General features: G+C 42.6%; 1 protein-coding gene and 1 long non-coding RNA gene across 5 annotated transcripts in view; one reads left to right on the top strand and one right to left on the bottom strand.

Moving 5' to 3' along the window:
* Window positions 1-3,418: 3,418 nt before the first annotated feature.
* On the bottom strand, window positions 3,419-17,218 carry Tmco5a (transmembrane and coiled-coil domains 5A). Of its 4 annotated transcripts, none has more exons than XM_021156323.1 (12): window positions 17,146-17,218; window positions 16,610-16,653; window positions 15,544-15,693; window positions 15,010-15,133; window positions 13,472-13,522; window positions 12,685-12,756; window positions 9,622-9,678; window positions 9,139-9,198; window positions 8,621-8,685; window positions 7,601-7,658; window positions 5,732-5,772; window positions 3,419-3,792 (listed from the first exon to the last, which is right to left on the bottom strand). In XM_021156323.1, the coding sequence occupies exons 2-12, from the start codon at window positions 16,642-16,644 to the stop codon at window positions 3,594-3,596; spliced, it is 912 nt and encodes a 303-aa protein (XP_021011982.1). In that variant the 5' UTR covers window positions 16,645-16,653; window positions 17,146-17,218; the 3' UTR covers window positions 3,419-3,593. The 4 variants fall into 4 exon arrangements, with proteins under 4 accessions (XP_021011982.1, XP_021011981.1, XP_021011983.1 ...); XM_021156322.1 differs by having other exon boundaries at window positions 17,150-17,218; XM_021156324.1 differs by having other exon boundaries at window positions 9,139-9,168; window positions 17,150-17,218.
* Window positions 17,219-18,779: 1,561 nt separating this feature from the next.
* The window catches only part of LOC110309076, a 29,369-nt gene continuing 20,256 nt past the window's right edge, over window positions 18,780-27,892 (top strand). Inside the window, exons 1-2 of the long non-coding RNA XR_002379654.1 lie at window positions 18,780-18,936; window positions 23,482-23,572. This is a non-coding gene — a long non-coding RNA (uncharacterized LOC110309076). The remainder of the gene's footprint in view (window positions 18,937-23,481; window positions 23,573-27,892) is intronic.

Below are 27,892 nucleotides of genomic sequence, written 5' to 3'. Positions count from 1 at the left end.
TTTGGGATAGCATTGGAAATGTAACTGAGGAAAATATGTAATAAAAATATTAAAAATTAAAAAAAATAAATAAAATAAAATAAAAAAAATGCACCATTGAAAAAAGAAAATACTAACCCAAGACTTGTGGTTGGGTGTGTGTGCATGTGTGTTTGTGTGTGTGTGTGTGTGTGTGTGTGTGTGTAGAGCCCAGAAACCGATGTTAACATTGTTTTCCCTCCTACTCTACATCTTGAGAACCTGGAACTCCCACTGACCATCAGATTGGCCCCGAAGTCTCTGGGCTCTGCCTGCCTCTGTTTTCTCAGCCTTGGGGTAACAGGGATGCCACACAGCTGCTATGCTAGAAATGGCTCTCTCAGCTCCTTGTGCTTTTACAGCAGGAATTTCACTACGGAGCCATCTCCTCAGCTTAGATAAAAAATGTTATTTCTAATTCTTTGAGAATTTCATTTCATACAGTGTATCTTGACTATATCTCTCCCCCAAGCTCCTTTGTACCACCCTCCCACCCTCACCTCCCTACCCACCCAACTTTGAATTTCTTTACCCTCCACTGCCCTGCGGAGCCCAGTTTGTGTTGCCCAGTGACTTCTGATTTTAATCCTTTCACAAAGGTGTCACCGACAGTGGCAGGTTGTATCAGCATCTAGCATTCGCTCTCCACCTTCCCAATGCTGCGACTCTTTCATAGTTCCTCGTGTTGTGGTGACCCCCCTCCCCCAACCACACATTAAAAAATATTTTTGTTGCTACCTCATTACTGTAATTTTTCTATTGTTATAAACTGTAATACAAATATTTGCTATGCAGGATATCTGCTATGCAACGCCATGGAAGGGTTGTTTGATTCACAAAGGGCTCTTGACCAGCAGTTTGAGAACTCATGGTCTACCTTAACCCAAAGATCTGATGCCACCACCCGTTGCATATCACCATGGGAATTCCTTCCTGTTTTCTATCGTAGGGCCCAAGATGAGTGCGTGTATGTGTTTCTTCTTCTCAAGGGCAGATGCCATGCCTCTCTTGGCTTAACAAAAGCTCTCTCTTTTTGTTCTTTTTCCTCCTATAGACAAAGGGCAACAGGAACGCAGGAACTGAAACATCTCTTTGAGAATTTAGGTATGTAGAGGTGTTGCCTAAACAGCCCAGCTAACAGCAGTTTAGGTACTAAATTTGCGTCCTACTACAGAAATAAGCGGTTTTAAACTGCCTTTTATTCAACTGAACTGTCTCTAGGGGTTGGCATTTGGGCGGAGTGTGGGAAAGTGACTGTAGGACGGGTGTGTATCTTGGAGGCGTGCTTAGGTGACTTTTCTAGACCCTTTGGGTTGCAAGGGCCCTAAAAGGAAGAAATCTTGACTGCAGGAGAGAGGGCACTCTCCAGAAAACAGGCTGGCTTCAGTCACCACAAGTTTTCCTGGAGGGGAGTGCCTTGAGCTCAGCACTGAGACCCTGAGCAGTCTGCCTCCTCAGTGCCGGGCCCTGAGGGACGGACTCAGCTGCCTTTGCAGAACACGCATGTGGATGGGGTCTTGAGCCGCCTCTAAGCTTTCCAGAGCAGGCCTGCCCGATTTCTCTCCCCCACTCGTGTATCATTAGCATTGCTTTCTATTAGCCAGCGCGTCTTCATTTGTTTAATAAATGATCCCTGCACCTTCTCAACAGTGACATCCTGTGGTTTAAAGGAGCAATGGCAGTGGGCTGAGCTAGCTCTTACCGGAACGTCAGAGCTGACCGGGGTTCTGACAGTAGGAAGGAGGGAGTATTTCAGGGTGGGGGGAGTGGGTGGATGGGGTCAGAACTTACCCTGAAGTAAGACGCTTAGGTGCTTTGGCAGTTTTGGAAAAATAAAGACTGCGGCCATATGTAGACTGCTCTGAGCTCCAAAAGTGGTTTATAGCGGTTGTGTGCAGTTTAGAGTCCTCGCTTATCGCAGCTCTGATTAATGACACAAGTCTTATCCCGATCTGTAGGAATTTCCAGTATCTCAGTCTAGGATCTTGAGGACTTATACATTTTGTTTGTGGGAAGGCAGACAGGGCTCCAGCTTTAGAGGGTTAATTGCTAGAGTTGGATGATTAAGGGGATGCCTGCCTTGCTTGTCAAGCATCCCTCTCCCTGCTTCTGGAAACACAGACTCCTTTTCTGTGGGAAACACACTGTATGCGATCTGGCTGTGCTGGTCCCTTGACTATTCCCTTCTCACCTCCCCCCCCCCCCGTGTGTGTGTGTGTGTGTGTGTGTGCGCGCGCGCACGCACGTGCGCACAGCGCACAGGCACTGGTGGAGGACAATGAAGGGAATCCAATGTCCTGCCTTATTAATTTCCTATTTCCTTCAGGCAGGGCCACTTCAAATCTGAAGCCTGCTCTTTTGGCTGAGCAGTTTGGCCAGTGAAGAGTTGCCTGTCTTTCTTCTTTAGTATTGGGCTTGCAGGCATGGCTGACATTTTTTGTTTTTTGTTTTTTTAACATGGGGCCCAGAGACTTGAACGCAGGTCCTTATTCTCTCACAGAAACATGCTCTTATCCACTGAGCCAATTCCCTGCTCCTCATCTCCCTTTTTACCTCTCCCATTCCCTACCAAGGAATTAGACACAAGCCTCAGGCTTGACCAATTGGAAAGTCTGTCCTGTTGGCCACAGGGACTGTAAGATAGGGTTAAGTGGTTTACATCAGATGGGCCAGTCTGTGATCTCTGGGCTCTGCTATTAGAGCTCTTGTCAAAGACTGTGTCATTCTGCTGAGATTGCTAATTGGGTAGTATGGGATTTATGGTGGTGACAGTCATCTTGAACTAAAAAGGGGGATGTCCAAGGAGAAAGAAATGGAAATGTAACCCTGATGACATTTTGAGGCTTCTTCCAGCCTATTATGATGTTATACTCATAAATCTTGGTTGATTATTATTATTATTAATTACTATTATTTTGGAGGGAAGATCTTCCTGTATTGCCTCTTCTAGCCTTGAGCTCATGATTTTTCTGCCTTGGTCTCCTGAGTATTTGATGTGACATGTATGTGACACTGTGGGCTAACCTGTTAATGGGCACACACACAGCAGGACAGTTGACACTACTTTCGATTTTCATATAAGTTCAGCTCTAAGGAGGCGGGGATCCTGTGCATTTCAGGGAGGCGGGGATCCTGTGCATTTCAGGGAGGCGGGGATCCTGTGCATTTCAGGGAGGCGGGGATCCTGTGCATTTCAGGGAGGCGGGGATCCTGTTCATTTCAGGGAGGCAGGGATCCTGTGCATTTCAGGGATCCCAGTCATTAGATTTTGGAGACTGATGGAACTCTCTGGTCAGTTCTAACTTTACAAAGTGTCTATAGAGTCCCAAAATTGATGAGGTTTGATCCCCACTGTGTACTGTTCACTGTACCCATCCATGCAGAGACTTATTGACAGAGTTCTTTACTGGGCAAGGTTAATCCTGGAAACGTGACATTGAGACAGATGGTCACTAAGTAGGCCAACCTTGAGGGAAAAGCTGAGGCACACTTCTCCCCTCCACAGATTTTGCCACTTGCCATTTGCAAGCCTGCATCCCTCCTGCCTTCCGCTGCCCTCAGATATGGCTTGGGGATCAGTGGGGTAACATGTCTTCTGTCTCAAGCGTGAGAGATGGAAAGAGGAAACATCTCAGCTTCCACAAGACGTCCCTGCTCAGTATCTTAGGCAGTGCGTTGACCAGGAGGTCGGGATTTATAAAACTTAAATGGAAGATCAGGTATCCCAGCAATCTGATGAAAAACAGCGTGGAGAACAAGAGGGAACGAAAAATACTGCAAGAGAAACCACAGAAATGATTAATCAGAGGTCAGAAGACTTGGAACAGAGCAGAATCTCAGGCTTGAGTTCCTCTGACGTCTTCACATTCCAGTCAGCCCGTAACTGATCCCGTCACTCAGTCATTCTTTCCACACACCCCTGTTTTATTTCCACTTCCCACTATGGAACTTCATTTATTCCCTTATTTATTTTTTGCCAATTATTTTCCAAAGTAGTTTGTTGTATCTACATATGGATTTCTGTAGGCCCATCTCCTCCAATAGCATCTTACCAGGTGCTTAAGATTCTGTCGGTCAAACAGTTATAAAACAAAAACTCATCTGGCCTCATTTCACATTTCCTTGGTAAATATTGAAGCTGAACATCTGTTCACAGGCTGGTTGGTCTCACATGTTTCCTTTCTCTTGCCCATTTACCTAATACATGGTTTGTGCTTGTTGATTTATAGGAACTCTTTATATATTGTGGATACAGATCCCTTTCTGTCGTGTGTAATGTTCTATACTCTTCCACCTTTATAATGGTCCCCTGGTTCTCAGGTATCAGAGAACAAGGTTTCTTAATTTTAGTAAGATCTTGTTTGTCAACCTTTTATTTGACTAGAATCAGTGCTGAAGTAAAGTGTGGCGCACAGGCCTGTAACTGCAGCACTTGGGAAGCTGAGGCAGGAGGGTCATGAGTAGGAGACCAACACAGTGAACCCTTGTCTCAAAAAGCTAAACAATAAAAGTAAGACTAGAAAGATACTCCTTTTTCTTTCTCTTCAAAGGCTGTACGTGCAAACTCGTTATTAGTTTCCCATACTGCATGCACTGGAATGTGGACAGGACGTAATACGAACAGGATGCAATGGCTACTTCTAAGGAAAGAAGGGTGGCAGAAATCAGAGTGAGTCCTACTAGGGTCCTACTGTTATGGATTAGAGGAACAGCCTGCAGGCTCCCGGAGCACCCTGCTCATTGTTTTGGGAGCCTCCCACGTATGGGAACGTGTAACGTTTCATGGATGTGGTATCAAAGGGCATTTTCCTTAACCAGAGTTTCCAGACATTTGGAATTGACTTTTAAGCACCAATACTTTTAACTGTCCTGATAGAACTCTTCCTACACCATATTTCAACCCACTCTAAATATTGTTTCTTTATGCCTCTGTGAGCAGGTTGTATGGGATATAATTTGACCTTTCCTTGCCTGTGCAGGGCCTTCATGAATACTAATTGTTCTTTGCTGACACAATGTTTCCCTCTGGACCAATACGTTCTCAGGTGTTCAAATCTTGGATCCCTGTTTGTTTAAAGAGTTAAAATAATTGTTCTGTGCTGGATACTGTTAGGGATTTCCTTCCACAGGTGTGCTCTGTGTTGTTATGCCTGCTGTCAGATGGTGTACACTTTCATCTAGGGGCACTGACCCCCTTTCCCCTTCCTGTTTGTCATTGCCACTGGGGGACTCTATGCATCAAGCTACTTCAAACTGGAAGAGAAAGGGAGGGAATGTGATGTGGCCACATCTTTTGTGGGAATCCAGGTTTCTGTTCCTCACAACTGCTGAGTGGCTGACCTCTGACACTGGAAAGTTGAGTTTGTCAGTTGCCTTTGGGTCAGAAGTCATGTCATTAGAACTGAGATATTCATCAGCGACACAGTCTGCTTCTGCTGCTGCTGTGTGTGAGTGGTTATTCTTATCTAGATTTTTTTTTTTTTTTGAGATAGGGTTTCTGTGTAGCTGTGGCTGTCCTGGATCTCTCTCTGGAGACTAGGCTGGCCTTGGACACAGAAATTGGCTTGCCTCTGCCTCCCAAGTGGTGGCATTAAAGTTGTGTGCCACCACTGCCCAGCCCATGCCTGGATTTTGCTTTCTGGCAGAATGGCTAAAGCTGACTCCGGGCTTCTTAGCTTTTCTGGAAGTTTACCAGAAAAATGATCTTGCTTACCTTTTACTGAACCTCAGTGCCCCTTTACTGATGAAACCATCCTAGAAGAAACACCAAGAGTAAATAAACAATCTCTGGAAGCTGCCAGATAAACACTAGTGAATCATTAGGTGAATGTTATGGTTATCCGAACCTTACAATTTCTCGACATATGTACAAACAGATGTAATTTTTAAAGATGAAAGTTGCTTTAATAAAGATTCATTTTATTTGTTCTTAAACTCGTTTGTGTCTCTGGGTGGATATGTATACATAGGTTTGGGTGCTCATGGAAGCCAAAGGAGGGTGTGAGATCCCGTAGAGCTGGAGTTCAAGATGGTTGTGAGTTCACTGACTTGGGCACTGAGAACTGAACTGGGTGCTGGGTCCTCTTGTAAGAGCAGCAAGCATCCAGACTTGGTTTATACACACACACACACACACACACACACACACACACACACACACACACACACACACTGATATAAACTAAGGTAGAGGAAGATAGTTATTAATAAGGCGATGATATAACTGGTAAGTGGCCTGCACACTGGCCCATAGTTCACACTCTTAGCTGTCTAACGCGCCCATTTACCTTCTCCTCTGCCAAGAGGAACCCAACAACCCACGGGAATCATACAGATGTGGCCTAAGCAAGAAGTTTCAGAAGGACTAAAATAATCTCAAAATGAGGCGTTCTGGATTTCTTTTTACTGTATCTCTTCCAAAATGTTCTCTTGTTTATTTTACTGCTGTTATAACGAACATCCTTGTGAAATTAAGAGCAAGAGAAGTTCTGACTACATTTTGAAGCCAACAGAACTAGAAATGCATTCCAAGGGTATGGCCTGAGGCAGCTGGAGAACATGGCAGGTGCTTAGAGCCCAGACAGCCTTTCTTGCATGAAGTCACTTGGATATCACTGGACAGTGGACCCTCATAGGTCTATGATAGGCTTTAGAAAGAAAATCTAGTTTTCCCAGGTTGTTGCTAAGTAGGAGCCCGTCGATGGGGCTCTTAGAATGCATGGTGGAACAGGCTAAGCTTGGTTCTAGAATGTCAGATCTAGCCCATTTCAGGAGTCTTACTTGCTGAGTGGCAAGTGTGATGCTGGGAACCAGAATGACTTATATAAAACATGTGAGCATGGTCTAACAGAAGCAAACATCTGGCTGATCCCAGGACCACAGTTAACATCTGGCATTTCCTCTTATGGAAAGAGATGAACTCTTGTTTCTGAGATTAAAAGAATCATTTATGTTGATGACATGACAAGTCTGGTGACGTCAGCCTCGGTTGCAGGCTAATATAGCCCAGTATGCCTGTTGCTATGAGACAACTAGAAGCCTGAAAGGACTGGTACCTTCTTTCTAAAGGTCCTGACACTTCAGACCTTTGCCTGTGATGACTTTGTGATGCTATCTATGGACAGACACTGAAGTGTGGCATAAAGGAGTATGGCTTTCTGTGCTTTACATTACAGAGCAACTCCAGCTACACGTGGACAGATACCTGGTGCCCCGTGTTATGGAAGATTCAACACTGTGTTGGGAAGAACAGAAAAGCATCTTGTGACTACAGGGGAGAACAGGCATGTGCTATATTTGCCCCTTTATAGTATGCTGCATCAAATAGTGCTCCTTCCGGTTTTCATTTGGAATTCTCTCAGGTCTTAGGTTAGCTTTTGAGAATCTGTCAGTTGTATGGGAGAAAGTTGGAGAGATAACTGTTCCTTTGCTATTTTGGGGATGCTGGTGGTGGTATAGAATGCTTCAGAATCAGGGTTGGAAATGTTTGGAAAGCTCAGTGAGCAAAACAGGCATCCACTTAGAGTCCCTGGAAACTCCCTTGGTGTGTGAAGGCATGGAGTGGAAGGGATAGAACTCTTACCATCTTATTTAGGTTCGTACTCCTTTCTCTCTCAGAATCCATGCTTAAGACTTTTGATCTAGGAGGAAGAGAAACCACAAAAGAGGTTGGACAAAGTATTCAACTCTTCATAATGTATAAGATGATCATTTAAAAGCTGCATTATCCAACAGCATGACTATTATGTACAGCTGTTTAAATATAGTTAAAACAGAAACTCAGCTTCTTGGCTACATTATCCATCTTCCAGGAACTCAGAAGTCAGTCACCTGCATATAGTGCCCTTCTACTGGATGACACAAAATGTTCTACTAGACAACACTATTCTAGAACCTTGGCTTAACAGTGAAGTCCTAATGTAAAGTCCAGCAAGCATCTAAGGAGACCTGAGAGCGTCCTTCAATATCAAGGAATTCCTTGTCTTAAGACCTGGCTTCTACATTGCCATTTCTGAGTGGCCTACTTAGAAGATTATGCAGCTTTGGCCTCTTATTGTTGAGCCAAAGTCCTTCTATATATTTAATAAACAGAAAGACATATTCAGTAAGACTAGCTCATAAGGAAGGGGAAGTGATGGAGGTGTGGCTCTTCGTTTCGGATCTGTACCATTTCCAACGAGAAGGAGAACACATCTGTTTCCAAGGGTCTCATCATTTTACGTTTTTAATGTTCATAGGTCAGTAGAGTTCATAGTTCTCAAATATCTCCATGGTGAATTTCATGCCTATATTATGGTTGAGATGTCACATATTTAGGAGAAGTGAGGATGGGGACAGTTATAGGTCATCCTGTGAACAGTAAGGAACGCTCCACTTACCAAGGATTTCAGACAGCACCACTTTTTAAAATTCATGTCTATGCTATTATAATGTAGCCATGTGCTAAAGCTACGAAGGAAGATGTGTTTCTATAGTCTTTTAGGACTCTGATTCTAATCAGATAACAAAAGGAGAGGCTCATTCAGCTCCAGAGGGGACCTTGGCAGAGTTCGTGCTGATTCAGCCAAGAAGGGGTTAACCACCAAACAGGATGGATGCTCACACTTCTCTCTCAAGGTATCCAGTTTCTAGTTCTTCTTCTATCCTCTTCAAAGCTTCCTGGTACTTCTTTAAAGAAAACCAAATGGAGCCTTAGTTACTGTTTGGATACTTTATGATAGGATGTTTTTAAACACATGCAAACACTTTCCACGAGACCGTAGAACGAATACTTGGTATTTCCATGACTACATCCTTTCAAACCAGCACCTTGTCTCTCTTACTCCTCAGTAGGAATCATTTCCCAAGAGTAACTGCTCAGACACACAGATGTGCTCAGACATACAGACATGCTCATTATTAATTTTAGGACAGTGGTACCTAGATAGTAGATCAGCAGTTACAAAGGCTCAGTGGATACTAGGGTGATATGGGCTGGGGACTGATGACCATACAGTCTTGCTCTAGTACCATTTTGAGATAGTTTTTTTTTTTTCTAGGTAGGGTCCTTTGACCAACCTTGGCTCATTTCATCCTGCCCCTTAACAATCCCTCTGCTGTCCCTTGCCAGAGAAGCTGTACCTTTATGCAGAGAGCTTGATCTTCACAGAGCTGAGACACAAACACATAGTCTTCCATTATCTGGGAAACCAAAGTTGAGTCTTAAAGCATTCCCAGTTTATTGCTGTGAAGCAGAAGTCTGTATGTTCCACCCCTGTTCCCAGAACCACTGTGTAACCGTTTGCTGTATGTATACATGCATTTCAGTTTTGAGAACAAATGAATTATATATCATGTAGTCTACATAGGAATTACTTAGGGGAATTTGGAAAAGGATCAGAGACCAGCATGTGTTAGACACAGATGTTAGGATGTGTCCTGTAAAATGTTCAGCAGAAAAAAAAATCTAAGGATTGTGTTTGTTGTCTTCTTTTTGGTCTTTAAACCACCAGTTAGCCCCAGGATGGTCCTGAGTCTGGAACATGATTGTACGTCAGACTTCTTAGGGATATATTAGGTTGATGGAAGTCTGTTTCCCCTTGTCGGGAAGGACAAAGTTCGCACCTTGCCGAGCTCCTTCTCCTGGTCTGCACAGGAAGACTCCAACTGTTGTAATTTAACCTGTTGAAAGGAAAAGATCAAAACCCCAGCAGAGGAAAGTGCACATGACAGGCACATCATCTCAGTGCTTAGCTGGTAGCTCTTGGTACATCAGCTCAGAGTCGACCAGGGCCTTACAGCATCTAGAGCTTCACAGCTGAACAGACTTCTCTATGTCAAGCCTTGGTCTATTACATTTGCCCTTGAATTATATAGTTCTTAAGCTATTTTTCTAGAAAATTACAGCCTTAAAGAACTTGGCTTTTTCTTTTTCCTTCCTCCTCCTGCCCTACAACAGAGTTTTTCTGCCTGCCCTAGAACTCGATCTGTAGTTAGTTTGTAGTTAGTAGTAACTTTTGCTCAGAATTCTATCCCTCAGTATATTTTTTCTTTCCTATTTTTATATCTTTAACTATTTGGAGGAACACTATTTTATATTGGCCACTATACTGAACACACAAACACACACACACACACACACACACACACACACACCCATTGAAAGCAAGGACTGATGAGTCCTTTGTCTTCATTAGGAGATTTCATTGTACTTGGGGACATAACAAAAAGCCAATACAGTGATGGTCTGTGCAAAACCAGCAATCAAACAGAATGTGTTGGAGGCCTGAGAGTCTGAAGTGAGAGGCAGTGGGAAAGGCCTCTGTGATGAGATGATACTTGAGTGGAGACCTAAATAATAAATAGTAGCCTGTTAGATATCTGGAAGAAAGATGTTTTGTGGGGAAGTTATTGCCAAGGCCAAGGTCAGCAAGTAGGACACATTTGTTGACCATGAACAGTCAATGAGTATGGCCAGTAGAATAGATAGGAAAGGCAGATAGGGCATAGGTTATAGGCCCTTGTAGTTTCTAGAAGGATTGGCAGAGGTTATAGGATTTTGTGGCTTCTAAAAGGTGTTGTAGAACACCGTAGATCAGATACTCTCAACCTGTGGGTCACGACCCCTTTGGGGGCATTGAACGACCCTATCACAGGGGTCACCTAAGACCATCAGATATTTACATTTTGATTCTTAACAGTAGCAAAATTATAGCTGTGAAGTTCTAATGGAAATAGTTTAATGGTTGAGGGTCATCACAACATGCCATATTAAAGGTTCGCAGCATCAGGAAGGTTGAGAACCACTGCCGTATTTCTAGAAGGATTTGTCTAGGTTCTATTACAAGACCTTGGAGCTAATAGACGAACTTTGGATCTCCGTTCTAATTGCAGTGTGAACCCAGGGGAGGGCTTGAAGTGTAAAGACAAAGTCTCATTTGTGGTCTGAAAGGACAGTATTCTCCTGGTAGAGAAAATGGATGGTGTATGGTTTAGGAGTGAAATTAAGAGGCAAGGAGAACTGTTTTACTGAGGTGATTTGAGTTGTTATGGTGGCTTTCAGAAGCAGGGCGTATCAGGGTAACAGATGGAGAGGAGGGGTTGCATTTGGGGATGTATGTTGGAGGCAGAGCAGAAATACCACACTTCTCTATTCAGCTCTGTTCTTCCTCCCCTGTCTGGATGCCGTGACTTGACATCTGCACTCTGCACAGTGAGTTCTCCCTTCAATTAATGACATCAAGGCTAGTCATCCAGATGTTCTAAGAGCTATTCTCTCAGGCCAATGGTGTGAGTCATCAGCCTTGGGAGCAGAGATATCTTTTTAAGTGGCTGGCCTGATTACTAACATGCCAGAGGAAGAGAAGCAAGAGAGATGCTGTGTGTCATACGGTAATCACACTGGAACGCCACAAAGCAGATGGTTCACAGGGCTAATAACATTCTACAACAAAGTGTGGTGGCACCACAAAGGCTGAGATGCTGACAGCCACACACAGTAACACTACAGCCACCACTGTGTTCTTACTGATTATGGATGGGTTGCCCATAGCAAAACCTGTTCTGCAAAAGATGGGACCTTGGGAGAAAACTGGTTGCCTGACTGCTTAAAGGCCTTTATAACCCCTTCTGGTCTTATCTCCAACTTCTTTCTGATGCAGCCTCAGACCCATCATTCCATTCTTTCCAGATGTTCAGTACTGGAGCAAAGTTTGTTTGCTGGCTTTGGACTGCCTGTGTATGTGGACCGCAGTGCCAAGCTGGCCAGCAAAAGTTGGGACAAGAATTCCATATACTTCCATTCTCTGTCTCCATTTCTTCACTGAATTTTTGAATGTATAGGGAAGTTAGATTAGAACAAAGAATTAATTACGGAGAAAATGTCAAGGGAGAATTTTATCTGCTTTCTCAGTGCCAAAAAATCGTGTTTAACTTTTGCACTTTTGATTAGATACATTGTAGTTGGATTTTGATCTTTGGATCTGGAACATAATTAGAGAAATGCTACACATTTATAGTATGCTTAGGAAATATGAACCCTTAAATAGTTTAGGGACTAAGTGAATAAATACTTTTTTGATTGAAATCAATAAGTATAACTTATTTGACATAGAGGTCCTAGGTCTGCCTTTATTAAATTTATATGTAACTTCAGCCAGATTTTTAAGTAACAACTTCAAAATTTTTAGATAACTCTGTGAGCATAGAGATAACCCAAAGAGGAAAGAAGAGGAAACATTTCATACACATAATCTCATTTGTTCCCTAACCTATACTGTGAGAGCATGATGAAATAGCCTAACTACACACACCAGACCGAATGCTAGAACCAGGGTTTAAACGAGGGGACTCAGCTCCCCAAGAATTTGTACTCATGGGTGCCCTGTCCTTTCCAATAGAAAGAAGGATAAAATCTGCTGCAGAGGGAAATTCTTGAATAAAGGCAGAGGGGAGACAGAGAGAGACACAGAGAGAGGAAGAGAGAGAGAGAGAGAGAGAGAGAGAGAGAGAGAGAGAGAGAGAGAGAGAGACAGAGAGACAGAGAGAGCGCCACAGTGTCTCTCGCTATGTCAAGTCTGATACAGGCCAATGGCTAAAGAATGTTCAGCTCCCCCGATGACTGTGTTCAGCCTGACAGCTGTTCCCTAGACATGCAATCCAACCCCCTCTCAACGCCTTAGTGCTTACCTTGGACTCTTCTGGGGTTGTTTCTAGATCACCTTGTTCACACCTGATTACCTTTTGTGATTTTCTTGTAAGCTCCAGTTTCAAATAAAAAAAAAAAACACAGTTAAAATACAAACATAAACAAAGTAATGATAATGATGTTTAATAATAATAACGATAATAATAATAATATCAGAGAGAAAAAGTATCTTCTGGTGTGTATGGGTTGAGTCTTGGCTATGCAAAAGCTTTCAGGAGAGAGCCTTTGGGAGATGGGAAATACTTGGTGTCCTATGGAACCTTCTGCGTCCTATTGGTGTCTTCTTACTAGCCGTGTGACAGAGTCGTGGTTAGTGAGCTCTCCTATCAAAACCCCAACTCAACCGGGGCTACTCAGGGTTGCAGGGTGGGTCAGAGTGGATATCAGTGTTAAGTTCTATGCAATGTGAAGGGGCTGGTCAAGAAAATCCTTGGAGATTAAGGGTAGTGGTGGGTGTGGTATGATGGTACAATGAACTTCCTGTAAAGGTTCTGGCTAAGCACTTCAACAGAGTGTCTACTGGAGTCAGTTTCCTTGTGATAGGATGGAGAACTAGTGAGATCATTAAACAGCCTCCCCTCCCCACTCCTTCCGCTCCACACTTGCAGAGAATGTTCATGGAGTTTTGACACAAGCCTTAGCCTCAGGGGTGTGTGTCAGAGAGCGGGATCCATGCCAAACTGAGGCCTCTTTGACACCTGTGTCCACTTTCTTTCTCTTGCCATTTTGGAAATGAGGATGCTGTGGAAATACAGAGCCTTGTCCTACCTTTCTCTGAAGTTCTGAAATACTGTGGACCAGAGTCTCATTCTTCCTCTCCTGGACAGAGAGAGAGAGAGAGAGAGAGAGAGAGAGAGAGAGAGAGAGAGAGAGAGAGAGAGAAAATCAGAGTATAGATTTAAATCAAGAGAACATCATTTGCTTTTATTCAGTTGGTATGCCTGTTTCATAAAGGCCTTTTCTTGCAGAAGTTAGAACTTATTTGTACAATGTAAATTGATCTTGAAATCAAAGCAGCATATAAGGGATATAAACACTTCCAGTACTAAATATTTCCCACGAAACTCTGCCCTTCCCAACTCCCTTCCATGCATGGTCATAGTCTTTGTATGCAAAAAGATCAGCTTAAAAGTCTCCTCTCGAAGACTAGGTTTCATGGTACCAGAAGACATTATGGAAGCTTCCAAATGAGAGAGGCAGCCAACAATCCTACCTTGAATCACAACTTGCTACTTTGAATCACAAAAGCAATCAGTATGGCATGATAACCCTGAGGGTGTAGTAGTGGCATTCAAACCTTGGTGGTAACCAACAGCTTCTAATTGGACTTAAGGCCTGCTCAACAAGAGGGAAATAATGCCAGGTGTTAAAACCTACTCAACCACCCAGGGATAGTGAAGGGGTGAAACCTACAAACATTATCTACACACTAACTACTGCTTGTCTTTATATCTACAGACAAATGTAGTCCTCACCCCTTATCAAGAAAATGTCTCTTGGCAACAGACAGAGGCCATTACAGAAAACTACAACTGACTGAAGTGCAGAAATTTGAGCCTAGTTCCATCTGCTGAATCTTCAGTACAACTCCTACTCTGAAGGCTCAGGGATCTTGCTGGAGAGGAGGAGGAAAAATTGTAATAGCCAGAGGAACAGGGAATCTTCTGTGAGATTGTGTCTCCTAGAAATGTCAGCAGCTATATCCATAAAGTTTCATCAACATGGATACCCAAACATGACTTGAACAAGGATGCCCCCAATAGACAACGCTCATGTCAATGAGGACCTCAACCCTATACAATAGTATACACAACTAAGAAATAATTAGAGTGAGAGAAATAGTCTCACCCAAGAAAGAACACACAAATGAGTCATCTGATATCCAACTGTCATCCCTGAAAACACCCATGCAAGTAACACTATAGACTGAGGAAGTTAAATTTATGTATTTAGGGATATGTATATGTGTATATGTATATGTATACATGAATGTGGCAACAATTGATGCAAAAAGAAGTCACGAATTTGAAAGAGAGCAGAGTGGGTACATGGAGGATTTGAATGGAGGAAAGGGGAGAGGGAAATGATGTCATTATAATCTCCAAAATATTTTTAAAAGAATAAAATATGTTAGCTATATGTTTAGGTTGATTTTTATATTGAAATGCTATTTCAGCTATGTTGGGTTAAATTAAATATGTTATCAGATTAAGATTAAAGAGAGACTAGCTTAGTTGCAGGGGGTTGTGCTCTATGGGGAGGCCATGATGAAAGCCACGGAGTCGCTTCCTTAGCTGTGTGCTTACCAATCTGGCTGTTTCTTCCTCCAGCTCCTGCAGAGCTTGTTCTCTTTCCATCACAGTAAAGTTTTCCTTCTCCCACTCCTCGTCTTCTGCAGGGTCCCCAGTCTGGGTGATCTCATGTTCTAGCCTGGATGATGCAAGTACAATCCATAAGGATCCACAATGGACTGCTTCAGAAGTGGTAAAACTCAGGTGTTTGGTGTAAGAGCGCTTTCAGGACTTCATGTGCATCTTGAGCTGGCAACCCTCCCTTCCCAGACCCATAGAATCAGGTTTATTTGTTAGCTATATAAAGAATGATCTGCTTATTCCCTGTCAAACACTGCAGTGGTTAACTCAAGGTGAGTTCTGCCTGGACTTTAAAGTAAATATATTTTCAAACTTGCTGTTTTTGAGGGTCCTTCCCTCGGAGAAATGTCAGAGTGCTATATGTGGCAGAGTTTGGTAGAACAAGGAGGTAAGTTGAGGTTTTATTTCTTTCTGTCCAACTCCACATATTTCTGGCTGGGAGCTTCCATCATGAACCTTAACACTCACCTCTGGATTTCATTTTCTTTTTCTTGTATCTCGAGAAGCAGCTCCTGGTTGGCTTCATCTATTCTCTGCATATCCCTTTCGAGGTCCATGTTCAAGCTGATAATGTTCTTCTTTGATTGGGCCAATCTCAAGATTTCCATTTTTTCTGACCTGTAGGCTCAGCCCCACAAATGAACAAGGGCTGGTTATCTCAAGAGCAAAAACCTCTCTGAGCCAAGAGCCAAGTGGGCTTTCTAGAGGAGAGGTAGCTCATCCCCTCCGCTCTTCCTGGGAGCACACTTTTCCATTTCCATTTCTTGGAAAACTCATACATCTTAATCATACTCTACAATGTGATTCTCAACCCATCAAGGGACATCTCCAGATAACGATGCCTCTACAGTCTGATTTCAAGAGAATCTTTACTTCCTTAAATAGCCGTGTACTGGAGAGAGCTGTTTCCCATGGCAACCTTTTCCTAAATTGTTCTCAAAACATGCTTATGCAATACACTTTTATTGACTATTTTTATCTAGGCACCTGCTCCATCACTTCTGAGTTAGTCTGGCTTTATTCAGAGACAGAAGCTTCTACTCCCATAATAGGGCTTCAATCTTTCCCTCTTCCACTTCTATTTGACTTTCTGATTATGATGGTTGAGATTCCCATAGGAGGGCCATTTCAGTGAGTACATCTTATATTTCAGGAACATCATTCAAGAGTACAAACATCAGTTTTGAAAAAAAAATGTGAACGAGATGATAACTTTAGGAGGAGCACCTAAGTCAAGGGAGGCTCGCACTAAACTTTTTCTAACATGTAAAAGAATTCATTGTCTTTGGAGTTAACTGGGAATAGGGTAGCATGACCCAGGGATTGTGTTTCGGGCAGCATCAAAGTCCTGTCTTGGCAGAGCTAGCTTGTATGGGAGAATTTACAGTATTTACCACTTCCTGTAGAAGTGGAGTGCTTTGGAAATGGAAGGAAGGAGGAAGAAGTGACTGGAAGATGAGGGAAGGTCTGAGCATCAGGCCTGCTTCCCTTCTTGGTACCTAGACTGCAGCCTGTCATAGTCGCCGCTACTTACTCATAGTCCAGCTGATTTTCCTTCTGTTCTTCCATCGGAGGCCCCTGAAATGTCAGCAGAGATGTGGTTATGAACAGGGGCAATGGATCCATTAATCTCCCAAATAGAAAGTAAATGAACTGGTTTTCTCCCTTCATAGCCCCGGGATGGTCATGACAAAGACTCCAGCTCTTTCTGTTCATCTGACTCTGCATCAGGAAGGGATCTGCTGGAAAAAAGGCCAGCAGTTGTCTTGCAAGCAAATGCACCTAGAGGCTGTTTGCCATACTAACACAATTTGGAAATCTGAACAAAACACTAGAAAGAAACAGAGGTGATCAATTTTTCTTAAGTCTCCTTTCTTCATGACCGCTGCTTTCTTAAAGGTCTCAGGGCACAGATTGCACGTCATTGCCCTGGAAAGCCTGGATGTTCCCCAGTCCCCAGCCACTGCCAGCTTGGTAGGAAGTGTGTTAATATTAATCAGGGATCAGAAAACCAAGTAGAAAAAGACTCTGTGGCCCTCTCTGCCCTAGAGCCTCCTCTACAAACTCTACCTCCCTTCTACTGATGTGCTTTGGCTTTCTGATCCTGCCCTAATCAGGAGCTTCTTCCTAAGACTCTCATCTCTTCCCACTGGAACCATCCAATAGAATCTCACAACCTTCCATAGGGTTATGACTCCACAACTGCCCCAGGATGGGCAGGCAGCATGTCACAGTGGTGCCACTGGCAACTGGTTCCTGTTATCTTTCCAGTGTTAGAACTTCTGTGGGTGTGTGGACTTTATGGTTAAGTCTGCCCTAAGCATGGACATGCTTCAGGGAGTCTGGTTTCTAGGCAGTATAAAGCAACAGTATTCCTTATTATGCCTGTGGCAAACAGCGCTTCCTTTTGCCCAAGTGGGATGAAGATGGGGAATTTGGTTTTGTGGCCACAGTGATGCCACCATGTGCCCAACTAACAACCCATTTATCCCATGGGAATTGGGAAGTAAAAGTTACCAGTGTCTTCAAGAGGGAGGAGCAGGGCAACCCAAAACACGTATCCTTGTGAGGTGTGTGTGTGTGTGTGTGTGTGTGTGTGTGTGTAGGTTGATTTTATTTCATCCAAAGAAAGTAGAATGCAAACATAGGAGCCAGGAAGGACTTTGCAGTTTTAAATCGGATGGTACAGATAGAGCCACGGAGCTTCCTCGTGTTCGAAAGTAGCGTGCCAATCTGTGAAGAAGCTTCATTCATGGACACGAGAACCTGTGCTGGGTAAATGCAGAGACCAGCAGGTAGAGCAATACCATGAAGATCCAGCTTTGCCTACAGAGGCTTATGGGCACATCCTTGTTATGGTCTGAGTTTCAGAGACTAAGAACCATCCACCAACGACTAAGAAATTACGAGAGATTTTTGATATTGACAGTAATTCCTGTGATTATCTCGAATTAGCTCCATTATGTCTCCTTTAACGGAAAGGCATTCACATAAAACAAATAATATGCGTTCTTTATACCTGAGCACACGTATATGTCAGGGAATTCTCCACAGCTGCTAACTTATGTATGTGAGTCACAGAAACCTGTCAACTTTCGGGCCTCTCCTCAGGACCACAGTGAGGTGATTTGTGAGCCAGACCGACTTCTTAACATACTGAAGTTTCTAGCAAACTATTCGTAAAATTAACCACCTCTGATGACCCCCATTACCATCTCCTGAAAGAAGGCATTTCATTGCTTTATGAAGCTGTACACAGAAGAGTAATTAAGTAACAATTCAGGCCAATGGCTTCTCCCAGGAATTGATGGTCGGGGGAGTTCATTAACCCCAGCTGGTTATAGCTTCACCAGGAAATGCCCTGGACCAAGGTTATTGCAGCCCTTAATGGATTGGATAGGGACTTTAACTGGGATTAAAATAAAGCCGAGTCTCCTTCCAGGGGAGCCTTTCTCCTTGAGGGGCTACCGAAGCAAGCTGGGTGAGTGGCAGAACCTCCAGCTTGGGGCCCTGCAGGGATGAAGACAGCAGATTGCTACCAGTGAGAATCATTAAATCAAGGTGGAAACAGGGCCTTGGGGGCAGGTTAAGGTTTTTGATACAAGCCTCTTCCTGCAGACCACAGATGGCTTGATTAACACCCGGTGCAGCGTTCTGAGCAGCTGTTCTCCGCGGTAAAGTTTCTATGCCCGCCCTCTCTGGGGGAAGAGTGGCTGAGATCCATTCCTTGTCTCACTCCCTGCTGTCAGAAGTGTCTCTGCCTTTGTGTGCAACTCTGTTGGGAAACTCTTGCCCCATTCTAGGCTGGAGCCCCTGCTGGAGCTGCTGGGCCTGTGCCCATCTGCTGTGGGGACTGGCCAGGTAGGTGCCCCTGAGCCCTTGGTGGAAGGTGCTGGGGCTCCTCTAGCTGCGTGGCGTGGGTGGAGTGGGTGGGAAGTGGAAAGCTATCTTCTCTGGTCACCTTTGTCCTCTCATTGAAGGTTGCTAAATGTATATTGGACGTCTTCATAAGGAAGTCTGGTTTTGAGGCCCATAGATGAGTGAGGGTCTAGGACATCATTTTAGAAAATTGTTCCTCAAACACACTGTATCCCCAATGTACTTCTGCATTTGTAGTTACTGTTATTGTGTAAAATTTAGGTTCATTTATAAAATCTCTCTGAATTTCCCTTCAGAACACATTTCTAGAATTCACGAAAGCATCAATTTGAGCTACTGAAAGAGACAGAGATAGAAATAGATTATACATATACATACATATATACACCCCTACACTGTATCTATCTATCTATCATCTATCTATCTATGTAGGAGATAATGCTGCCATTTGACCCAGCTTGACTTTCCCTTTTTAACCATGTGCAAGTCAAAATTCAGATGTAATACAGCTTAACATCCAATAAGTTGAGTTTGAACTGACAAAAGGACATATGTAAGTCTTTCAAAAGGAAATTTATTGAATCACTGATATTATAATAGTAAATAACTAAAAGAATTTATCATGGATTTTATCTCATAACAATAACTGTTGCTTTAAATGTGTTATTTATTCTTCAAGAATATCATAAATCTGTTTTAAAACTATTATTTTAAATTATTCATGTGTCTGGGTATTTTGACTGCAGGTATGTCTGGGTACCATGTGTGTGCCTGGTGAGTATGGAGGTCAGAATAGTCAGATGCCCTGGAAATGTAGTTACAGTTGGTTGTGAGCTGCCCTTGGGTGCTGGGAATCAAATGTAGGCCTTCTACAAGACCAACATGTGCTTTTAACCTTGGGGCATCCAAGGATAAAATAATTGTCTCAGATAATTTATTTTGATCAAGTCCTTTGCGTAATCCCTTCCAGATCTAGCCTCATATCTCCAACTTTGTGTCTTAAAAAAAAAAAGCTCACAAACTCCTAGATGTAGGGCCATCAAGTGAGCTGTGCTCAACATACCAGATGCAAAGTCCTACAGAAAACTGGTTCTCCCTTCCTCAGAAACCATCCACTGTACATAGCACCCGAGTCTCAGGTAGGGTCTCCTCACTGTGCTGGAATGGTGACCATCTTGACCTTGGTGCAGGCAGCTGTAGACTGTATTAATTCAATAGTCAGTGGTCCCGTCACATGCAGAAGATGGCTTTGATCTGGTTATCCCTGACCTCTGTTGTTTTGTAAAAAGATGTATTTATCTATTTTTATTTTATGTGTATGTCTCTGAGCCGTGGGGAGGAGATATGTGTGTGTGTGTGTGTGATGCAGATATCCTATTTGTGCCTGACCACTTCACTGACACTTATTCTCTGCAGTTTGACCATGGCTCTCTCACCAAAAGCAGTTCATTCTGAAGTACTGAAGTTAGAACTTCAACATAATCATTTGGAAGGATATAACTCCACCCACAATCGAGCCTAAACACTTTTGTACCCTCCATGACCATACACCCAGTCACCTGAGGGATGCTTACTTGTGGCAGAACCTGTGAGTGTTCTTGTCTCCCCTCCCCTCTCATAGAATCATGCCAGTGAGGGCTCTGGATGTAGTACAAAGGGGAACAAATGCTTAGTCCGTATGAGACTCCTGGGCTCAGTTCTCGATATACATATACCCTTCCTTCAAGAAGTACATTTATATAATCATTGTTTTCCCCCCTCAGTATAATAAGATGACAACATAACTATTTCAAGTTTTGAATATATATATATATAATTAAATTATGAAGAAAACAAAAACAAGAACAACTGTTTCATTGAAACTAGAAAAAAGCTTTTAAAGTCTTCAACATGTATGATACTCTCAATATTCTTTTAGTTGATTTTTCTGCAAATCAAAACATGAGGAAGAGGAAAGAGAATTTCTTTAACCATAACAAGAACAAGGGCATTTCCACAGTTGCCATGCAGGTCTGATATTCTGCACGCCATTCAGTGCACCCTTCGTATTGGCGGTGCATTTTTATTTTATTTCAATGTGATAATTTCTTCTGAGATAACTCCATGCATGGTAGACACTTTAGCCAAACTTTGCTTTATTTATTTTCATGTGTAAATAAGCATGTGGTGTATGCATATGCTTATTTAAATGTATGTGGTGCTTGCATATTTGAGTGCACATACACCTCTGTGTGTGTACACATGAGATTTGAGGGTGACATCTAGAGTCTTTCCCCATTGCTCTCCACTTTGTTCATGGAGGCAGGGTTTCTTAGTTAACCCCAGTCCTCACAGCTGGGATTTCCCATGAGCCTCCTCAGAGCTCTAGAATTACAGGTGAGCTGCCCCTCCCACCCAGCATTAGCTTGGATGCTAGGACCTGAACTCAGGTCCTCACATTTGTGTATCAATAGCTTGGCTATTTCCTCAGCCACTTTACTTATTTTATGTTCATGTCTATAGCTTTGCTTTCCATATTGACAGTTGAGTGTGATCATTATTAATTGTGAATCTCCTAAACAGGGTGAATTAGAGTCTCTGCATGTGAACTCATAAAGTTCACAAAACTCCTATGTGACTTCATGTTATTTTCCAAGTCTTCTAGCTCTGTTTTCTGTTACTGATGAAAACACAATTGTTTAATTTTTTTTTTTTACTAATTCCATTGGCTAGAGAACCTTTCTAAACATTGAGAGTTTGAGTATCTCTTGTTTAATTAAAGTAATATGTTTATACTCTTAAGTGATTCATTGCTAGTTGAGGCTACATATTTCATCTTTATTCATTTAGCTAATGAAAGATGATGAATACATCATATTTCTGATCCAGGAAATGGGTTGACCCAAGATAAATACAGAACTAAGCTTTGCAAGGGAGACAAATGTGGATTATACTCTACTCTGTGGTGTAGTAGGTTTGCTGGTGGGGGTAGGTAGGCAGTGCTTTGAGTTTCAGATGAACAGCCTGTAATTTTGGTGATTTAAGTGAGCTTTGGTAGGGCAAGGACTTCCTGTTGACTGGAATCCTAATGTAGAGAACTCTACCAAATAATGGAAGGCTATTATATAAGCAGAGATAAACAGTGACTTTGAAGGCACAATAAGTCCAGCGAGGGCAAAATTCACTGTCATTTTATATAGAACATTAGCAGTTGTGTTACAAGAAAAGTAATGGTTCAACATGATTTTAAATGGGGTGTAGGAATAAAATTATTAATTTAAAGATTTAAAATTATTTTTAATTTAAAAAGCTGTACTGTGTGTGTATGTGCTTTGTTTGTATGTGTGCATGTATGCCACAGGCATGCCTTGTTTTCTCCAAGGCCAGAAGAAATTAAAACCCCTGACACTGAAGTTACAGATAGTAGGTGATGGGAATCAAACCCAGGATCTCTGGAATATTATATACTCTTACACTCTTATAAAGGAAAACATTTTCAGAGGTTTTGTCCATTATTGTCATGGTGGGAAGCATGGAAGACACGCAGGCAGACACGGTGCTGGAGAGGTAGCTGAGAATTCTACATCTGATCTGCAGGCAGAAGGAGTGGGGTGGGCATGGGGCGTGGCTTGAACATTTGAAACTCCAAAGCCCACCACAGCAGCATACTTTTCCAATAAGGCCACACCTATTCTACTAAGGCCATCCCTCTTAATATTCACCAGCCCCTGGTGACCAAGCATTCAAATGTATGAGCCTTTGGGGACCGTTCTTATTCAAACCACCACAACCACCAAACCGTTAACTTTAAAATGAATTTTAATAGTTGTGATGGAGCTGTGGTTCCATGGTTAATGCTCTTGCAGAGGAACAGGGTTGGGTTCCCAGCATCCAGGTTAGTGGTTCACCACTGTCTGCAAGTCCAGTTCTAGGGGATCTGACACCTTCTTTTGTTCTCCACAAGGATCTGCATTTATGGGCACATATATAACCCCCTGCAGAAATATATGCATATACATAATTAGACAATAGTAATAGTTAAATAAATAGTAAAACTACAAGTACTATGTTAAAATATAAAGATATTGCTTAGGACAATTTTTTTCCTTTCTTTTTTTTTATTAGATATTTTCTTTATTTACATTTCAAATGTTATTTCCTTTCCTAGTTTCCCCTCTGAAAATCCCCTATCGTCTCCCCCTCCCTCTGCTCCCCAATCCACCCACTCCTGCTTCCTGGCCCAGGCATTCCCCTACACTGGGGCATAGAACCTTCATGGGACCAAGGACCTCTCCTCTTATTGATGACCGACTAGGCCATCCTCTGCTATATATGCAGCTAGAGCCATGAGTCCCTCCATGTGTTTCCTTTGATTGGTGGTTTAGTCCCAGGGAGCTCTGGGGTTACTGGTTAGTTCATATTGTTGTTCTTCCAAGGAGGCTACAAACCCCTTCAGCTCCTTGGGTACTTTCTCTAGCTGCTTAGGACAATTTTCAAGTATAAAAGTATTTGTCTTATACAAAAGTCTTATGTTGATATTTATTCTAGGGAACCGAGAGGGCTGCAAGCAGCACGAGGATAGTATTTGGCTGACTAAGGTGTGCAGGGTTGGTGTTCTAAAAGCACTCGTGACTTGGTGGTGGGGAAAGACCAGCTAGGCCTACTTAGGAGCACTGTGTATTGATCAGAGGTTCAGTTTTGATCTCAAACTTGCCAGGAGACCTGACCTAGCAGGTAAGGATGGGGGCGGGGAGGATGTCTAGAAGAAAAGACTCTCAGTCAAAGATCAACAAAGGTAATGATGAATGCACCCAGTAACGTGTTAGGACACTAAGGAGGCAGAAGACCATGAGTCTCCAAGTTGGGAAAACTTAACTTGTTTGTTAAAACTTAAGACATTGTTCCAAAAAATCCTGAATCTGTAAAGAGAAAGGACAGAACCTCCCTTCCTCTGAGCACCCATCAAATGAGCAAAGTGATCTAATACATTAGGGCACAGCCTTCTTTTCCAAGTGTTACTTAAAACTGAAAAACTAGAGATGGTTGTCTAGCAAGAGCGTTTCAACTTGATTTCACATTTCTCACCCATGACCTTTGCAGATGACAGCATGCCACAGTTTCAAAGTTTGAACACACCTGGAAGTACAATAAGGCCTTGTGAATGACACTGAAGATCCCAAATTTTTGATGCAGCCAATTTGTGTTAGATGTAAAAGTTCAAAAAGATTTTTTCTTACATATAAAAACTTTAGGCACTCCAGTTTCTAACTAAATCATAAACCAGCCAAGGGCAGGACTCTAATGTATACTGTTACATGCCTGTATCCAGGCTGTGTTATGGTTACCACTGTCAATGTTGTTTCCTCTCTTTTATACCCTTTTGTGGTTGTTGAATCACACGTGAGAGCTACTGATTTTTCTGTAATAATTTAGCATTCTGTCAGCTCTCTGATGGGCTGTCTCCTCTCTTCCTTCTCATTGCATCTTCAGGTGGATCTCTTTCATTTTCCGGATATAATTCCATTATTTATACATAAAGATGGTACCACAGTTCTCTTTCCAGTGGGTACAGAACTTTGTCTTCTTTCTCTGTTGTCTAATATGTAGGGAAACTTAAGAGGCAATGCACAAAGATTTCAAAAGAAAACTTAGGTCCACTTCTGAAAAAACACAGAAGTAGAGATGGGCAAACAGTTCTTAGACAGAAAATCTTACACAGGTGGCAGACTGCTTGATGTGGACACAGAGTTCTAATAACAATTCTGTAGGCTTTTCTTCTGAAAGAGTTAAACATAAAGTACACATGCTAAAATAATTTGTCAAGAATAGCAAGCAAGATGCTGAATACAGTCATGCTCAGTTGTGGAGGTGAGGGCCACTGTCAAGGGTAAGATGGAAAAGGAGTATTTCCATATCTCGTTATCTTTCGGATTATAGCTTTTAACCAAGAATGCATTAGGTATAATTTAAAACCATAAACACAGAATTGTAATAAACAGGACTGAGACAATGTAAGATTCTAAATGAGAGAAATGTACATTTCTGAGCTACGAGACTATGAGTGTCATGAAACACTATGGGGAATGTTATTGTTGATATAAAACACAAGCCTCAATGATTTTAAAACAAAGAAAAGGAGGGGGGCTGGAGACACAGCTCAGCAGTTAAGAGCACTGGCTATTCTTTCACATGTTCTAAGTTCAATTTCCAACAACCACATGGTGGCTCACAACCATCTGTCATGGGATTTGATGTCCTCTTCTGGTGTGTCTGAAGACAGAGGCAGTGTACTTACATAAAAGAAATAAATAAAATAAAAAAAACAAAAATAAAACAAACAAAAAGCAAGGGAAAAGAAAGAAAAGAAACCCAAGGTGGACACGCACATGGTTTTAAAATACTACACATCAATGAGATACTGACTTTGTAAGTAAAGAGAACTGTGGACTGTGGAGTAGAGCGGAGAGGAGGGTTATAGATAGCCTGAAAGTAGGTTGTAACAGAATTAGAGAAGGTGGGCATCCTGAAAATGATGGACTTCTGGTACAATTTGGAAAAAAAGAAGCTAGGTCTAATACAGGAAGATACCTGGAAATAAAATAATCTGAAGCATCCATATTATTGGCACTATAGAAGATCAGAGCTTTTGACAACATCCCAGGCTGAGGCATGGTGGTGCACACTCTTACTCCCAGTGTTTGGGAGGCAGAGGCAGGCGTTTTCTGTGAGTTCCAGGCCAGGCTGTTCTACAGAGTAGAAGGACAGCCAGAGCTACAAGGTGAGACCCTATTTCAAAACAAAAGAAAGGGAAGAGAACCTCTCTGACAATGTGAAGTGGGGGGAATACATCCACTCCCAAACAATGATAATGTGGCTTTCTCACTCCATGTTACTTCTACATATCTATCTAGAGGGTGCCTTCTATAAAATATTTGTTTATAAGAGCATCCACAAGAGAAAAAAAATCAGCTACAAACACCACTCAGGTGCTAGGGATTCTTCCTTCTTCAGCCCTAGTAGAACTTTGGAATCATACCCAGCTAGTTGTAGAGAAGTCAATGTTACACATGCAGAACGATGCCACCTGCCTTCCCCCGGCACCTTTACCTTATAGCAGGCTTCTTCTTGTCCTACTAGAACAGTGATTCTCAACCTGTGGGTCACAAGCCCTTTGGGGGTTGAACGACCTTTTCACAGGGGTTCCCTAGACAACCTGCATATCAGATATTTATATTACGATTCAGGACTAGCAAAATCATGCTTATGAAGTAACAACAAAAATAATGTTATGGTTAGGGATCACCATGACATGAAGAACTGTATTAACAAGTGGCAGAATTAGAAAGGTTGAGAATGTACTAGAAGATTATATTTGGTTTGGTGACTTTTCAACCCACTGTGACTAGGTTGCTATGGTTCCTCAGCATCAAAACTTGGTACCATTTCCTCTGAGTAAGTGTCATTTGTTGCCATTCTTTCTGGGTGAGATGCCTAGCTACATCCTTAAATGTAACTGTTTTTCAAAAGCTCAGTCACATTTATTTCTTCTTTAGAAACTGCAGCATCCTGAGAGCATCTCCTTTCTGAAAGATGCTCTCAGAGATGTTCTGAGAGATGTTTATCTGAGAACCCTCCTTTCTGTCACCTGGATCAAACATACCATTATCATACTGATCTCTGAAGTATGTGTTGTCTGTGGGCCAGCAACTCAGGGTCCACTCTTTCTGGGGGAATCTCTAGCTTCTGGGTTAGGTCACAAGCCAGAGTGCCTCCCATGAAAAGTACTGAGTCCTCAAGCTTTGTATGTATACCACAGATCTTGCTCACTCTTTTGAGGGTGGGACTTGGGGGCTATTAAAAAAACAGACAAGAGAGGCGAGTTAAAAGTTCAGCAGTATACTTCTTTAAAGAAACCAGTAGCATTCTCACCCCATGAACCTGTCTCAGCTACTATTGCTCCAGGCACCCTGGGCTCACCAAGAGCCTGTGCGGCTCAAGTTCTGTCATGCAGTTTTGTTCCTTCTGGACATTGTATATTGGAGACATTTTGATTCTTTGCTTGGGGTTCATTGGCCCCCACTTTGCATGAGTGTTCTATGGCCATAGTGTCTATAAACCTTCCACTGAGAGTTTTTGTCCTCAGCTCTCCAGTTTGACTTGATTAGAAAGTCATTGTCTTGAACAAGCACCAACCCTTAGATGACTTGATCTCTCACTGCCTCTTGAAGCTTGTTTGCACTGGGGATAGATCTTCCTCCAAGTGGGAATTTGAAGTCCCATATGACTTTTCCTGCTCAACTCCCAATGCTTTGGTTCATCAGTAAATACTTGAAACATTGAACTTGCTGGGCTTGAGGCTTTCAATACCCTGACAGTCAGAGACAGTTGCTAGAGGGGAGAGGCTGTGCCTTGGGAAGGAAGGTTTGCTGACAACTCTTTCCATGTTGTCATAGTTAGGTGTATGGTGCTGTGATAAAACGCAATGGCCAGGCTGAGGAAGAAGCTGGGGAGGAAAGGGACTAACAGGTCATAGTCTACCACCATGGGAAGCCAGGGTAGGACTCTCATGGTGGAACTCAAGGTAGGAACCTGAAGGCATGAACTGGAGTGGAGACCATGGAGAAACACAGCTTATTTGTGTACCTTTCCTGCTTTGTTCAATTGGTTTTCTTCGGCACTCTAGGACCATCTGCCCAGGGATAGCACTGCCTATGGTAAGCTGAGCCCTTTTGTATAAATGTCAATTGAGTAAATGCCCCTTAGGCTTACCTAATGGCCAATTGATGGGGGGCATTTTCTCCATTGAGGTTCCTTCTTAGATGACTCTAGCATGTCTCAAGTTGACAGAAGCTAATCTGTACACACTTGAGGCACATTGACTCCTTCACAAGCACCTACTTATATTTTTATATCCCTACTTAGATAGGAAAGGGAAGGGAAGTGAAGGGAAGGGAAGGGA

The sequence above is a fragment of the Mus caroli genome, chromosome 2 (genome assembly GCF_900094665.2).
Source record: "Mus caroli chromosome 2, CAROLI_EIJ_v1.1, whole genome shotgun sequence".
NCBI classification, from domain to species: Eukaryota; Metazoa; Chordata; class Mammalia; order Rodentia; family Muridae; genus Mus; species Mus caroli.
This window is presented reverse-complemented; position numbering and strand designations above follow the sequence as displayed.